This window comes from Oncorhynchus mykiss, chromosome 27 (assembly GCF_057628025.1).
Source record: "Oncorhynchus mykiss isolate SJ-2025 chromosome 27, ASM5762802v1, whole genome shotgun sequence".
NCBI classification, from domain to species: Eukaryota; Metazoa; Chordata; class Actinopteri; order Salmoniformes; family Salmonidae; genus Oncorhynchus; species Oncorhynchus mykiss.
In genome coordinates, this window is record NC_143048.1 from 28,895,597 (window position 1) to 28,908,353 (window position 12,757).

At 45.1% G+C, this 12,757-nt stretch overlaps 2 protein-coding genes across 13 annotated transcripts in view; both read left to right on the forward strand.

Moving 5' to 3' along the window:
- The first annotated feature begins 653 nt into the window (after positions 1-653).
- On the forward strand, positions 654-8,808 carry LOC118954550 (uncharacterized). Of its 2 annotated transcripts, XM_090223834.1 has the most exons (9): positions 654-678; positions 2,743-2,844; positions 3,192-3,249; positions 3,494-3,641; positions 3,737-3,773; positions 4,006-4,277; positions 4,526-8,075; positions 8,265-8,352; positions 8,618-8,808. In XM_090223834.1, exons 4-9 carry the CDS (start codon positions 3,589-3,591, stop codon positions 8,767-8,769), a joined length of 4,152 nt encoding a protein of 1,383 aa, XP_090079960.1. In that variant the 5' UTR covers positions 654-678; positions 2,743-2,844; positions 3,192-3,249; positions 3,494-3,588; the 3' UTR covers positions 8,770-8,808. The 2 variants fall into 2 exon arrangements, with proteins under 2 accessions (XP_090079960.1, XP_090079959.1); XM_090223833.1 differs by lacking the exon at positions 654-678 and having other exon boundaries at positions 1,906-2,844.
- A 2,170-nt stretch (positions 8,809-10,978) lies between these two features.
- The window catches only part of LOC110507892 (neurofibromin), a 114,501-nt gene continuing 112,722 nt past the window's right edge, over positions 10,979-12,757 (forward strand). For 9 of the 11 annotated variants that reach the window (XR_016492481.1, XR_005039980.2, XM_036964932.2 and 6 more), the window contains exon 1: positions 10,979-11,644. Coding sequence is in view for 7 of the 11 variants with exons in the window: in XM_036964932.2 (XP_036820827.2) it covers positions 11,585-11,644 (60 nt within the window). In the remaining 4 variants the exon portion in view is untranslated. The remainder of the gene's footprint in view (positions 11,645-12,757) is intronic. The other 2 variants (XM_090223838.1, XM_090223837.1) reach the window with 2 other exon arrangements.

A 12,757-nucleotide genomic window follows, 5' to 3' on the forward strand; every position in this document is an offset into this window, starting at 1 on the left:
CAATAGCCAAGCCTACATATACCTCCCCCGAGGGACATAGGGAACCCCAAGTAATAATAGCAACAACAACAAAAGAACAGGGAAATAAAAGTAGGCTGAAACATTAGTAGGCCTAGGTTAGGCTATACAGCCCATCCCTCTCAGTTAAAGGAAAATAAATATAAATTGGACGGCTATAATGACCTTTAGGGGGTGGGTCTCTGGATATCGGCTATATGTCGTCTTACCTCCTTTAGTAATGGCATTAATCGCATTTAGTCATTGGTCTGTTTCTCATTGGCCAGGATTGTCTTTCAAAAAACGTTTTGCCTCTTCGGGAGTTTTGAAGTGTCGCAAGGCTCCTTGGTGAAGAATCCTGAGCTCGTTTGGGTATTTGAATCCCCTGAAGATGCCTCGATCAATGGAGTATTTCTTCACTTCGTTGAATTCTCGGCGCTTTCGGCGTATTCCAGCTGACAGGTCCTGGTGTAAAGCGAGTTTGGCGTTTCCCACTGTGATGGTGTTGTTTTTCGCCGCCTGTAGGACTCGTTCCTTGTCGGTGAATCTCAGGAAACGTATGGTGATTGGGCGCGGTGGTTGTCTGGCTGCTGGTGGGGGCCTCAGTGCTCGGTGAGCTCTCTCGAGTTCTTTGGGCCTGTCGGTGGACTTGTGGAGCCACTCGGGAAGTTTGTCTTGCAGGTAGCGGATCAGTGGCATGTTTCCCTCTTCTTTTTCGCCCAGATTGAATAGAACACAATTATTCCTTCGCCCCCTGTTTTCCAGGTCCTCTGTTTTCTCTTCCAGATGCTCGATTTTCTTTTTAGCATATGCTATTGTTTCCATGGCATCTGTCAATAAGTTTTCCATGGATAGGATTCGCCCCTCTGCCTCGTCCAGGCGCCCCGCGTTTATGGTTATCTTGTTGTTGATGTCAGGCAAAGCGTTTTCCAGGATTGTCACCTTGCCCCCTATCGCACTGAGCTGAGAGTTAATGGCATCTAATTTAGTGTTTAGTTCTGTACGTTGGGATCTCAACTCAGAAAGGATGTCTTCGACAGAGTGCGAGGTTGGCATTCGTTGTGCCTCGTGGGGGAGCGGGTTCTCTTGCTCCTGGCTAATGGCGCTAGTTTTTTCTGAAGCTAGCTTCTTCTTGGAGGCTTTTTCCGTCGCTAATACTCGAGTCCGGGTAAAAATGTCACCTGTAGTGTCGCCGCCATGACTTTTTCTTACTAAAGCTAAATGAGTTTGAACTTGGAGTGGAGGTAAGATTAGGAATTGGAAACTACTTGTGCGGAGCTCTTAGTTCATGCGGCCATCTCGTCCAAGGGTCACGTGATCCCCAACAGTGCTATTTTAAGTGATTTTCAAGACACCCAAAGTCAATTTAAATCCACAACAAAATCTGCAGGATAAAAATAAATATAATCAAACATTCAAATAAGTAAACAGGCTATATTAAAGTGCACTAAACATAGAGACAGATTAACCATGGAGAACACGAAACATGATGACAGATTAACCAGGGAAGTGAATTTAACAGAGGTTAAAGCTAAAACAACAGAATCTGGGTACGTCTGTGTGAAGAGGTGTGGATTTGAATAGTACACAAGTAGGCCTACGCTATTTTTGCACTGTAAAACTTTTTTTTTAAGTGTTATGTTTTCCCAGATTCATAGTGTTATGCAGCCCAGGCCTATCTAGGAAGGCTGGGCATAAATTGTTTGCTCACAGCATCACATGATGACGTGGGCAACATAAACACTTAAACTCTGTAGATTAAAGTTAATAGTAATCAAAACTAATTTCACCACGAAAGGAAGTGCAATCGAAATGAATGAAGAAGACAAGGTAATTCTAGTGAGTTAATAAAATGACAAGGTGTTGCCTGTCAGCGTTGTAGACTACTGCCTCACAAGCCCGGGCTTTAGTGGCAAACGCGCTTGCCTCTGCACTGAAGGAGCCACCGAACGCGTCCGCGTTGCAGCTCTCACTTTCTCCCGCTACAGTATGTCCTACAATGACATATTTGGTGGGGATTGGCAGCCAACAATAGGATTGGATTGGGACTAAATCAAAGAATAAAACGATATTGAAATGAATATTATTAACAAATATTTCCCAGAAGATTTTGGGTTCAACCTAAGGCTGACTAGGACAGATCAATCAACTTGATCCGACACAGTAAGCCTACATGTCATACGTAAGTAAATCCACAAGAGAGACAATATTGCAAAGGCAGGACCATGTTCGATGGAAGGCGTAGGGGTAGGCAATCGAAAACGTTTGACGGGGAAATTTCTGTCAATATTAGCTAGTCCTACTGAGTGGGCAAGTAACCTTTCCCGCGCTCTTCCTAAAAATACTATTTGTGATGTCATGAAGGTCTAACGTTCCATGACGTAGCATGTAGCCCTAAATTACAGTCCCTGCTTGCAATATTGTCCTCACTCTCGACCTGAACTCAACTTGAATGTAACCAACACAGACAAGGACATGCTTTTTGAGATATAAAATAGCTTGAATGGATGAAGAAAGGGTAAGCTAAATTACTTCATACAATATTGGGGGAAAGTAAAAAAGGGTAAAGCAATATAAGCAGATATTTCTTGTAAAAAGCTATAACATATTGTAAAGCAAATGTACCATTCTTTATAAAGTCACCAGCTTAGCGCTGATATGGCTGTAGCTCTATTTATGATGTCCTCTGCACAGATCTACTCTGACATTGACATATTATTACTTATTGGAATGTCTGTCCTTCAGGTAGCACAGAGGGAGGATGGTGATCCTCAGAGGGAAGGAAAGGAAGTTGTTGAGGAAGAACCGGTGGCCACGCCCAAAGAGGAGGCCAAGAAGGGAAGGAAGGTAAGATGGCAGGAGTGACAGAGCACATAATAGGCCTACTGGGTTACACTCTGTACCTGATAGCAGCCATACCATAGATATCTATATATCTCAGATAACAACATACGTAGTAGCTGTTTTCAAAACGTGTTTTAAGAGCTGCTTTGACCTGGCCCATAGCCTATTCATAAATTGTCTCAGAGTAGGAGTGCTTATCTAGGATCAGTTTTGCATTTGAGATCATAATGAATACAATTATTTGGGCAAGGTTGAGCACACACCTTATCTGATGAACTTTATGTATACGGGCCCTGGTGTTACATGTCTGCCATCATTTGAGCTCTGGAATCTGTTCTGTTCTATCCTAGGCAAAAAGTAAGAGGAGTGGCAAGAAGTCAAGGAAGCTGGGCACTGACAACGATGCAGGTCAGAGATTTACCTCTGTAGTACTACATTGTTTCTCTATTCTGTCTATGATGTGCAGGTTGTGCTATCCATTTTCAATGAAACTGTAGTCTACTGTAATCAGTAAGAAAGGTCACATAGATAGCTTTATTAAAATAGGCCTATTCTAAAACCCTTAAACAATGAAATCAGAGTATTAAGAGATAAAACGTCTGATTTCTCTTTAATTTTGTTTCTACTTCCTCTACGGCAATCACATCTTTAGTCTCCAGGAATAAACACCTGGATAGAGGATCTGTAATTGAGCTCCTGGAGAAGAAAGCTGTTCAGGCTGCATTCAGCCCAGGCAACAAGGATGAGATGGAATACTCCTACCCAATCCTCATCTCATTCCTGCGCAATCTTACTGATGAGTATGTTAAAAGTTTTTCTGTAATGTTCAACATTTATGAAATATTGTGCAGTGGGAACTAAACACTAACTAAAACACTTATTTTAAATTGTCTAGGCAGTGGCAAGTGATCTACAAAGGACTAAAAAACCCTGTAAGTTTCCCTACCTGCCTTTGACCTTTGATGTGTCAATGATCTGTTGAATTAAGAGATTAGCCATCAAGTCATATTCTGTTATTCATGTTCTCTGTCAGACTTCATCAAACTTTGAATTCAGTCACAGACAAGAATAACAATGTTGATCAAATGCATTCTGTTCGATCTAGAATACTTTACATCACAGTTCCATTGAAAAGACTGTTTTTGTTCTGTTTGTTCAAAACAGATGACGAAGGAACAGCTTGCCAAATTGTGCAAGACAATTGTAACCTTCATCGCACAGACCACCCTGCAGATCCTGCTGCCAGCCCTGGCCCGCGTACTTGGGGTAAAGGACTTTGCTGACGACGACACTGACTCACCCAAGAGGGGTGGCAGTGCAAGATCCTTTGCTGCCTTTGATCAGGAAAGACTGGAGCTCATCCAGGAAGTTAGATATCTGGCGAAGAAAATGTATAATGCTCAACATCTCAGGTCCCTAACACCCTCTTCTAAGAGGTATGTTCCCCTCAAGGTTTTCATGTATGGATTTCACCGAGATCATCTATCCCAGTGTTAGCCAATGCAATTTACTCTATCTGATGTAGTACAAAATGTAATGTATCAGCCTTTGAGCATATTCAAATGAATGAGCATGTAAAGCGATCAAAAGGACATGTAGATATTTAGAATACTAAAATTACAACGCTTGACCGATTTGCCAAGTTAAGACAGGAATTATCATGCTTTGCTTGTTCGTTTTAAAGTTCCCAGACCTCAGTGAAAGTCCTCCTGGGAATGACAGAGGACAGAATCATCAAAAGTGTCCAGGAGCAACTGTCTGATCATAATATCCTGTCCTCTTGCCCACCTGAGCTGACTGTTGGTCTTATCAAGGTGGTGGTCGAACAGCTTAACTCTGCCCTCTCTGCGACCATCAGCAGAGCCATTTCAGGGCGGTCCTCCCCTATTTCTTCTGGTACCCAGGCCGCTGAACAAATGGTCAACATGGTCCAGAAATGTTTTGATGATCACACCACCCCAGAGGACCAGAGCTCTACCTCTGTATTAGAGTCATGCATTCCACCTGCAACAGAAGAAGTGATGACTGTTATCGCAGAGATGGTGGGTGAATTGGAAAAAGAAGATCCGGAATTGGCTAAGGTTTTTCGAGAAGTGGCTGTGAAAGTTAAAATGTTGGCATCTGGCAGTGACCTTGTAGTGGAGCACCTGGATGTTGAAGACTCTCCTGTTCCAGAGGAGCTGAACATAATATGTACATCTTGCAAAGCAATGATGCAAAATCTTGGCACTCTGTTTAGTGTGAAGTTCAAGACCAAAGCCTCAAAGGCTGTGAGTGAAATTCTTGTGAGAAGGTTAATGAGCGATATCTCTGGTATGGTTCAACCTTCTCATTCGTTTAGTACCACTCCAAGCTTGATGAATGCATCTAGCCCATCTGACAGGATCCTTGATTCTGCGGCCACTGAGCTCATACAGACCAAAGTAGAATCTGAGGCATCAAAAATAATTGATAACTTTGTTGAAGATGTCAAGGACATTGTGCAGTATGCTGAATTAGATCAGCCAACAAGCACCCAGAGAGATACCCAAGTGGGACACTGTACGACAAAGCGGAAACCCTTCCATGCAGCTCGTAGACTCTGCGAGAGACTTCAGGCAAAGCTGGAGACATTGTTCCTCAGAATGGGTGGAGCTCCAGTCCAAGGGGAAGAACTTATGGAAAAAGCTGACTCCAGTGCTGTGCTTCTGGAGCATACTGACTCCAGTGATCTGCCTGTTTCAATCCTGAGCTTGCCTTCCCCATGTAGGAGTGAATCCCCTATATCAGAACGTAGTTCATCTTCTTTATCTGATGGATGTGATTCAACTGACTCTGTAGGAGAGAAAACACCAGAGCAACCTGAAACCAGTAAGAGTGAGGCAATACTGCAAGTGGTCAACTCAACAGGACTTGGTTCTCTCCGTAAATGCCAAAGTGAGAACTCTCAACCATTACTGTCTCTCTGTGATTCCAACATGGTGCCCTGCACCAAAGAGGTCTTGTCCCAGATTGTGACCATGTATAGGTCAGAGGTGGCAGATTTGGAATGCACATCATCTGTTGCAGAGGGTTCCTCTTACAACTCCCTTGAAGTCTGTGGCTTTTTGGACAGTGTCATGTCTTATCTAGAAGACATGCCTGTGTCTGGTTCTTCATGGTTGGAAGGATTAAGAGATACTCCAGCCTCAGTCATTGAGAAACTCTCCAGTGAGGAGTTCCAGATGAACGCTACCAACGAAGTGCGAAAAATACTGATCAAATCAGTCAGTAGCTTTCCCAGCAAAGTCAGTTCCAGCCAGACAGATTCTCAGATGTTGCCAGCAAAATCAACAATTTCCTTAAGGCATACAGATATAACTGCTTTTGAAATCGTTGGATCAATTACAAATGACATGAAGAGCCTTTTCCCACCCACAGAGTCTTCTACTACTCTATGGCAGGCAGACTCTATGCTTCAACAGAGTGATGAGAAAACCTCAGAGTACACTGAGGCCACACCCAAAGGCTCACAGTCTGGTTTGGAAGTATCTGAGAAGAAGATCTGGACAACTGCAAAGACTATTTACCACAATGTGAAGACAAAGATGAGGAATTATTTTACATGGCAAAATCAAGTCAAAGCAACAACGGCTCAAGCCAAAAAGACCCTCAGCCATATTCTGGTTTCAATTCAGAAAGAGCTGTCAAAATCTGACCAAATGGTGACTGCGCTTTCACAAATAGAGAATGTGGTTGGAATGATGCTGAAGGATGTTGAAAGGGTAAGCAGTGAATGTGGTGAGGAACTGATCTATCAAGCGCCACAGCGTTCTTCCTCCTCGTTGTCATCCTCATCTGCCAGATCAAAGAAGTCAGAGTGGGAATTTTCACTCCCTGGCACTCCCATCTCTTCTGATTTACCAGAGAGTATTACTCAGCCCATTGTGAGATGCTCAGTCATCGACATGGGCAAATCTACTAAGCCAAAAACATTGGTGTGTGATGCCAGGGAAAGCATGTCTGCAATAGTGGATACCATCATAAAGGAGGTACATCCAGAGGAAGAAGGGGAGGTTGCATTCCACCCTGATCTAACAGCTGCAATAGCAAGACTGGAGGAGCTCATATCTCAGGGTAGGATTGGTGCTCTCTCACGTGATCTTACTCACCAAGTCAACCGCATCATTTCTGAGAGCAACTTGACCCCTCTGGTTCTGACAGTGGCGGCTGGAAAGAGTGCATCCGATACAGTCCTTACTGAGCTGAAGAGGAATGACAAGACGGTGGGGAAGCCCACAGCTTACAAGCTGGTTCAGCTTTTTGCAGAGGAGTCTGTGAAGCGCCTCTTGCTTCCTAGCCTTGTGCCCTCTACAGCTTCAATGAGTTTGGCTCAGGGAGTTAGTGTGCCGGCTAGCGTATCTGAAGATAGGATTTCATGTTCTTTTTCTACATCAGCATTTAGTGACACAGTCAGCCTGTTTACCAAAGTAATGGTAAGCCAGGTCATGGACTCTGTGGTTTCTGATGCACAAAGCAGAGGGTCATCTCCAACCGGAACTGTAACTGATATAGGCAGTCTACTGAGTGGTAAGTCCTACCTTCTGCCATCTTTCTCCGCCATCAGCATGACAACAAGTGGGACCTCCAATGCTGCACGAGGTTTTGAGGACAACATAGATGCTGAGGAAAGGGATACCATCAGTTGTTTCGGTGTACCTCAGAGCATTGTTTGTGATCAGAATTCAACCAGCCCGGATGTTGCCTCGCTTTCAACCCCATCCACTGACAACTTAGTCGGTGATGATGACTTCACCGGCCTCATCAGCATGTTAGTGGTGAGACTTCTGTCAAAAATCCAAACCCAAACTGATCTGTACCCAACTGACGTCACACGCACGTCACAAGACCTGATTCCAAAAGTTATAGCTGCCTTCTGTGCATGGTCAGGCTGCTCTGAGACCCAAGCTTATCCCAAGAACCTGAAGAGTCACAAAGTATACAGCACCGTCTACAAACATCTGTTGAAGGAGTTTGGCTCAGAGAAAATACTCCAACTGGCCGTGTCGACTCAGGACTCCACTTTCAATAGGATTCTTGTGAAGTCATTGAGCAAGGAGCTTCTCCACAGTTGTAACGAGGCATCAAGAGCAGCCTCGAGAACATCTTTCGAAGCCACCAGGCCAGAAGCTCTTCTCATGGCTGAAGATGTGAAGGCTACCAGAGGGAAGCTGTCTTTCCTACAAAGGCTTGCCAGACTGAAATTCAACTTAAAGGTACATCACACTTATTTAAGTTAACAATTGTGTCAATGTGAGTAAACAATGTTATTTAGAGAAAATGTAAAACCATCCATTAATTCCAAAACCATTTATAAATCTTGTTGTGCTGGTGTGTAAGATGTGATCGTTATTACCGTGAGATTGTTCTGCTGTGACAGTTGTTTTGACATGTTTTTGTTTTAGCCATTCATGATGGGAAACAAGAAGGATTCCAATAAGAATTCCCGCCATTCTGAATCCAAAGACCAGACTACTGCTGAAGATATCATGTGTAAGTCCATACAGCAGGACATTTACTGTTTGAGATATTGGTGTACAAAGCTGCTATTGCAAAAATATTAAACCCTATATACAGTACATTATATATTATCGATAGTAATCTCTTATGTAAAATTATTTATAGTTTCCAAATCTCAAGATTCTGGTTCTCATTTATTTGTGAAAGTAATAATGAGTTGAAACTAAGAATACAATATACCATCATTTCTAAATGAAAGTGCATGTCAACTCTCTCTCTCTTCTGTCGCCCAACATAGTGGCACATCCTGCCACATTTGGACTCCCAGAGGGTCTTCCCTCCACCTCTCAACAGGAGAAGCCTCGCAAACGTCCCCTTCTAATCAGGATGTTTTCCACCATCTCCATAGGCCTATCCAAGCCATTCAAACAGTGTTCAAAGCAAGCTTAATACAACAATTTCCTTTAATACAGTAATATTTGCATTGAATTGATGGCCTTTGTCTTCTTTAGTGTTGCCCTGTTAACACATTTGATTAGAAAATACATAGTATATTTAGTTTAGTTTATTATGCAGTCATAGTCACGGTGTAGGCTAAACAAAGTAATGTTGTCCTGAATAATGTATAGAACATGCACCCCCCCCACCCACACACACACACACACACACAGAGTGTGATTCATTGAGCACACACACATACTACTTCAGATATGTCCCACTGTCACACCCTGACCATAGTTTGCTTTGTATGTGTGGGTATGTGTGGGTGTGATCTGAGTGGGCATTCTATGTTGGATGTCTTGTTTGTCTATTTCTATGTCTGGCCTGATATGGTTCTCAATCAGAGGCAGGTGTTAGTCATTGTCTCTGATTGGGAACCATATTTAGGTAGCCTGGGTTTCACTGTGTGTTTGTGGGTGATTGTTCCTGTCTCTGCACCAGATAGGACTGTTTAGGTTTTCACATTTCATTGTTTTGTAGTTTATTCATGTATAGTTTTCCTTTATTAAACAAACATGAATCATCACCATGCTGCGTTTTTGTCCGCCTTGAGAACCGTTACAGAATCACCCACCACAACAGGACCAAGCGGCGTGGTAACGGGCAACAGCTACAGCAGCGAAAAGAGGAATGGACATGGGCGGAAGAATTGGAAGGTAAAGGACCCTGGGCACAGCCTGGAGAATATCGCCGCCCCAAAGAAGAGCTGGAGGCGGCGAAGGCGGAGAGGCGCTGGTATGAGGAGGCAGCACGGCGGCGTGGATGGATGTCCGAGAGTCAGCCCCAAAAATGTCTTGTGGGGGGGGGCACACAGGAAGTGTGGCGAAGCCAGGTAGGAGACCTGCGCCAACTTCCTGTGCTTACCGGGGGGCTGGAGAGACCGGGCAGGCACCGTGTTATGCTGTGAAGCGCACGGTGTCCCCAGTGCGGGTGCATAGCCCGGTGCGGTACATTCCAGCTCCGCGTATCGGCCGGGCTAGAGTGGGCATCGAGCCAAGTGCCATGAAGCCGGCTCTACGCATCTGGTCTCCAGTGCGTCTCCTTGGGCCGGCTTACATGGCACCAGCCTTGCGCACGGTGTACCCGGTTCGCCTGCATAGCCCAGTGCGGGCTATTCCACCTCGCCGCACTGGCAGGGCGACCGGGACCATTCAACCGGGTAAGGTTGGGCAGGCTCGGTGCTCAAGAGCTCCAGTGCGCCTGCACGGTCCGGTCTATCTGTCACCACCTCCACGCACCAGCCCTCCGGTGGCAGCCCCCTGCACCAGGCTGTCTCTCCGGCTCATCCTTACAGGGGCTCCCGCCTGTCCAGCGCTGCCGGAGCCTTCCTCCTCTCCAGCGTTGCCGGAGCCACCCGTCTGCCCAGCGCCTCCAGTGCCGCCAGTCTGCAAGGGGCCGCCAGTCTGCAAGGGGCCGCCAGTCTGCAAGGGGCCGCCAGTGCCGCCAGTCTGCAAGGGGCCGCCAGTCTGCAAGGGGCCGCCAGTGCCGCCAGTCTGCCAGGGGCCGCCAGTCTGCAAGGGGCCGCCAGGGGCCGCCAGTCTGCAAGGGGCCGCCAGGGGCCGCCAGTCTGCCAGGGGCCGCCAGTCTGCCAGGGGCCGCCGGTCTGCCAGGGGCCGCCAGTCTGCCAGGGGCCGCCAGTGCCGCCGGTCTGCCAGGGGCCGCCAGTCTGCCAGGGGCCGCCAGTGCCGCCAGTCTGCCAGTGCCGCCAGTCTGCCAGGGGCCGCCAGTGCCGCCAGTCTGCCAGGGGCCGGGCCGCCAGTGCCGCCAGGGGCCGCCAGTGCCGCCAGTCTGCCAGGGGCCCTCAGCCCAGAGGCGCTAGAGCCCCTCAGCCCAGAGGCGCCAGTTACACCGTTACACCCACAACCAACATTCAACCAGATATCAATGATTCAGTGTAAAATACATGTACTGTAAAATAAACCGTATTTAATTTACAACCAATAAAATAATACATGATGCAGGACACTCAGTTATAAGGGAATTAACTGGTTTAACTTCTCAAACAGAAACACACACATTTCCATTTTCTGTGGATCGCCCATGTTTACATTTTACTGAATGCCAGTCTGACCTTTGACCTGTAGATGGCAATAAAGGTCTACTTTTGCTGCAGATCCACTTCTAAAGCTCAAACCTCTCTGGACAAGGAGCCGAAACATTTGTCCCTAGTGAGAGAGAGTATATGTGTGTGGCAAAAAAAGGGAATATTGCACTACACTTTTATGATACAGATACATTTTGCATTCGGTAGCATAGCACAGCTGTAGTTTTTCAAATGCCAAATGTACATGTAGCATGCTTCTGCCTACAGATGCTTTTCTGAGTGACTTGTGTTGCGAGAGAACCAGAATTCAAACATAAACTCCTGGATTACATTTTATAATATTGTCAGCTCTTTTTAGTAACATATGGTAGCATACATGTTTCACACGGTGGCAAGTCAAGCTAGTTAGTTACATGTAACAACATTACATTATATGGTCAATGTTTGTGTGTATCCTCTTAGCTTTTAACTTCGACATCAACAAGCGACGCACTGGTATCTTTGCTCTGCAATCTCCTATCCCCATCAGTTTCACTGGGAAGACTTCCGGTGGTGTGTCATGGCGGCATGGTAAAGCTTGCTCAAAGGGAACAATAACCAAGCCGTACTGTCATCTTCAGACGCCGGTTTTGGGACTTATTTCAGGCCTAACATCGCCACGAACGTCCACATTCGTCTTGGAATTGCAAGCAGTCATTCACGGTTTCTATCCGCACGGCCATGGCGGCACATAAACCAGTGGAATGGGTTCAGGCCGTGATAAACAGATTCGACGAGCAGGTAATATTATAGTGTTAGTTATATGAGTTCGAAGTGGGAGTAGTTAGCTAGTTGCAACTGCAAGCAGTGAATCTTTTGTTGAGGGCTTGTACAGGTAGATAGCTAATTGTATTTATGTCACTGTGAAGTGCATGCTAGACTGCTTTCTAGCTAGGTAGCTATTGATAGTAACTACGTTAGGACAAATATTTTTATATCTGTGTTTGGATGATGTGTACCAAAAGTGCAAGTTACTTTTAGTTACCTAGCTAGTAAGCTACCCATGTAGCTAGCTAGCCAACTAAACATGCATTTTAATGTTGCATATATTTTGGGTGTTGGTGTAGCTAACTCGGAGTATTTGCACACAACGTCTAATATTGGCTAATTCTTCCTAGACAATTGGGGAAAAGATGTCCCTATTGTACCAGCTAGGAAGTCCTATAACTTAGCTACCTTGCTAACTGTAAACAAATGAGAGGTGTGACTCCAACATGCACTGATTAAAATGCAAGGTCTGTCACATGTGGGGGGGAAATGAAGAACATACTGGTTGCATGCTGTCAGCCAACATTCATGTTGGTGTCTGAGGAATCTGGATTTTCAACCTGACCATGTTTCTGCTCTGAGGTAACGTTAAACGCTCAATAATAAGATCAAAAACAACATGGATCCGTACAAATTGACAGACATCCGTTTTTTGTTAAATATCTACTTACATAATTACCACATCCTTAAATTATGATATACGTAGTGTGAGTTTGTCTCAATCCAATATTTGAGCGTGTTTAGGTGTTTGTGGTCACCACAGCAGCAGTCTACAAGGCTCGCCCAACTACAAGGTTCTGGCAGTTAAGTTTAATCTTATTACCCAGAGTTGGATGAATTCGTGGATACAATTTTTTAGATCTCTGCATGCAGTGTGAATGAAGTTAGGCTACAGGTACACCGAATCAAATTTTATTGGTCACATACACATGGTTAGCAGATGTTAATGCGAGTGTAGCGAAATGCTTCTGGTTCTGACAGTGCAGTAATATCTAACAAGTAATCTAACAATTCCCCAACAACTACCTAATGCACACACATCTAAAGGGGTGAATGAGAATATGTACATATAAGTATATGGATGAG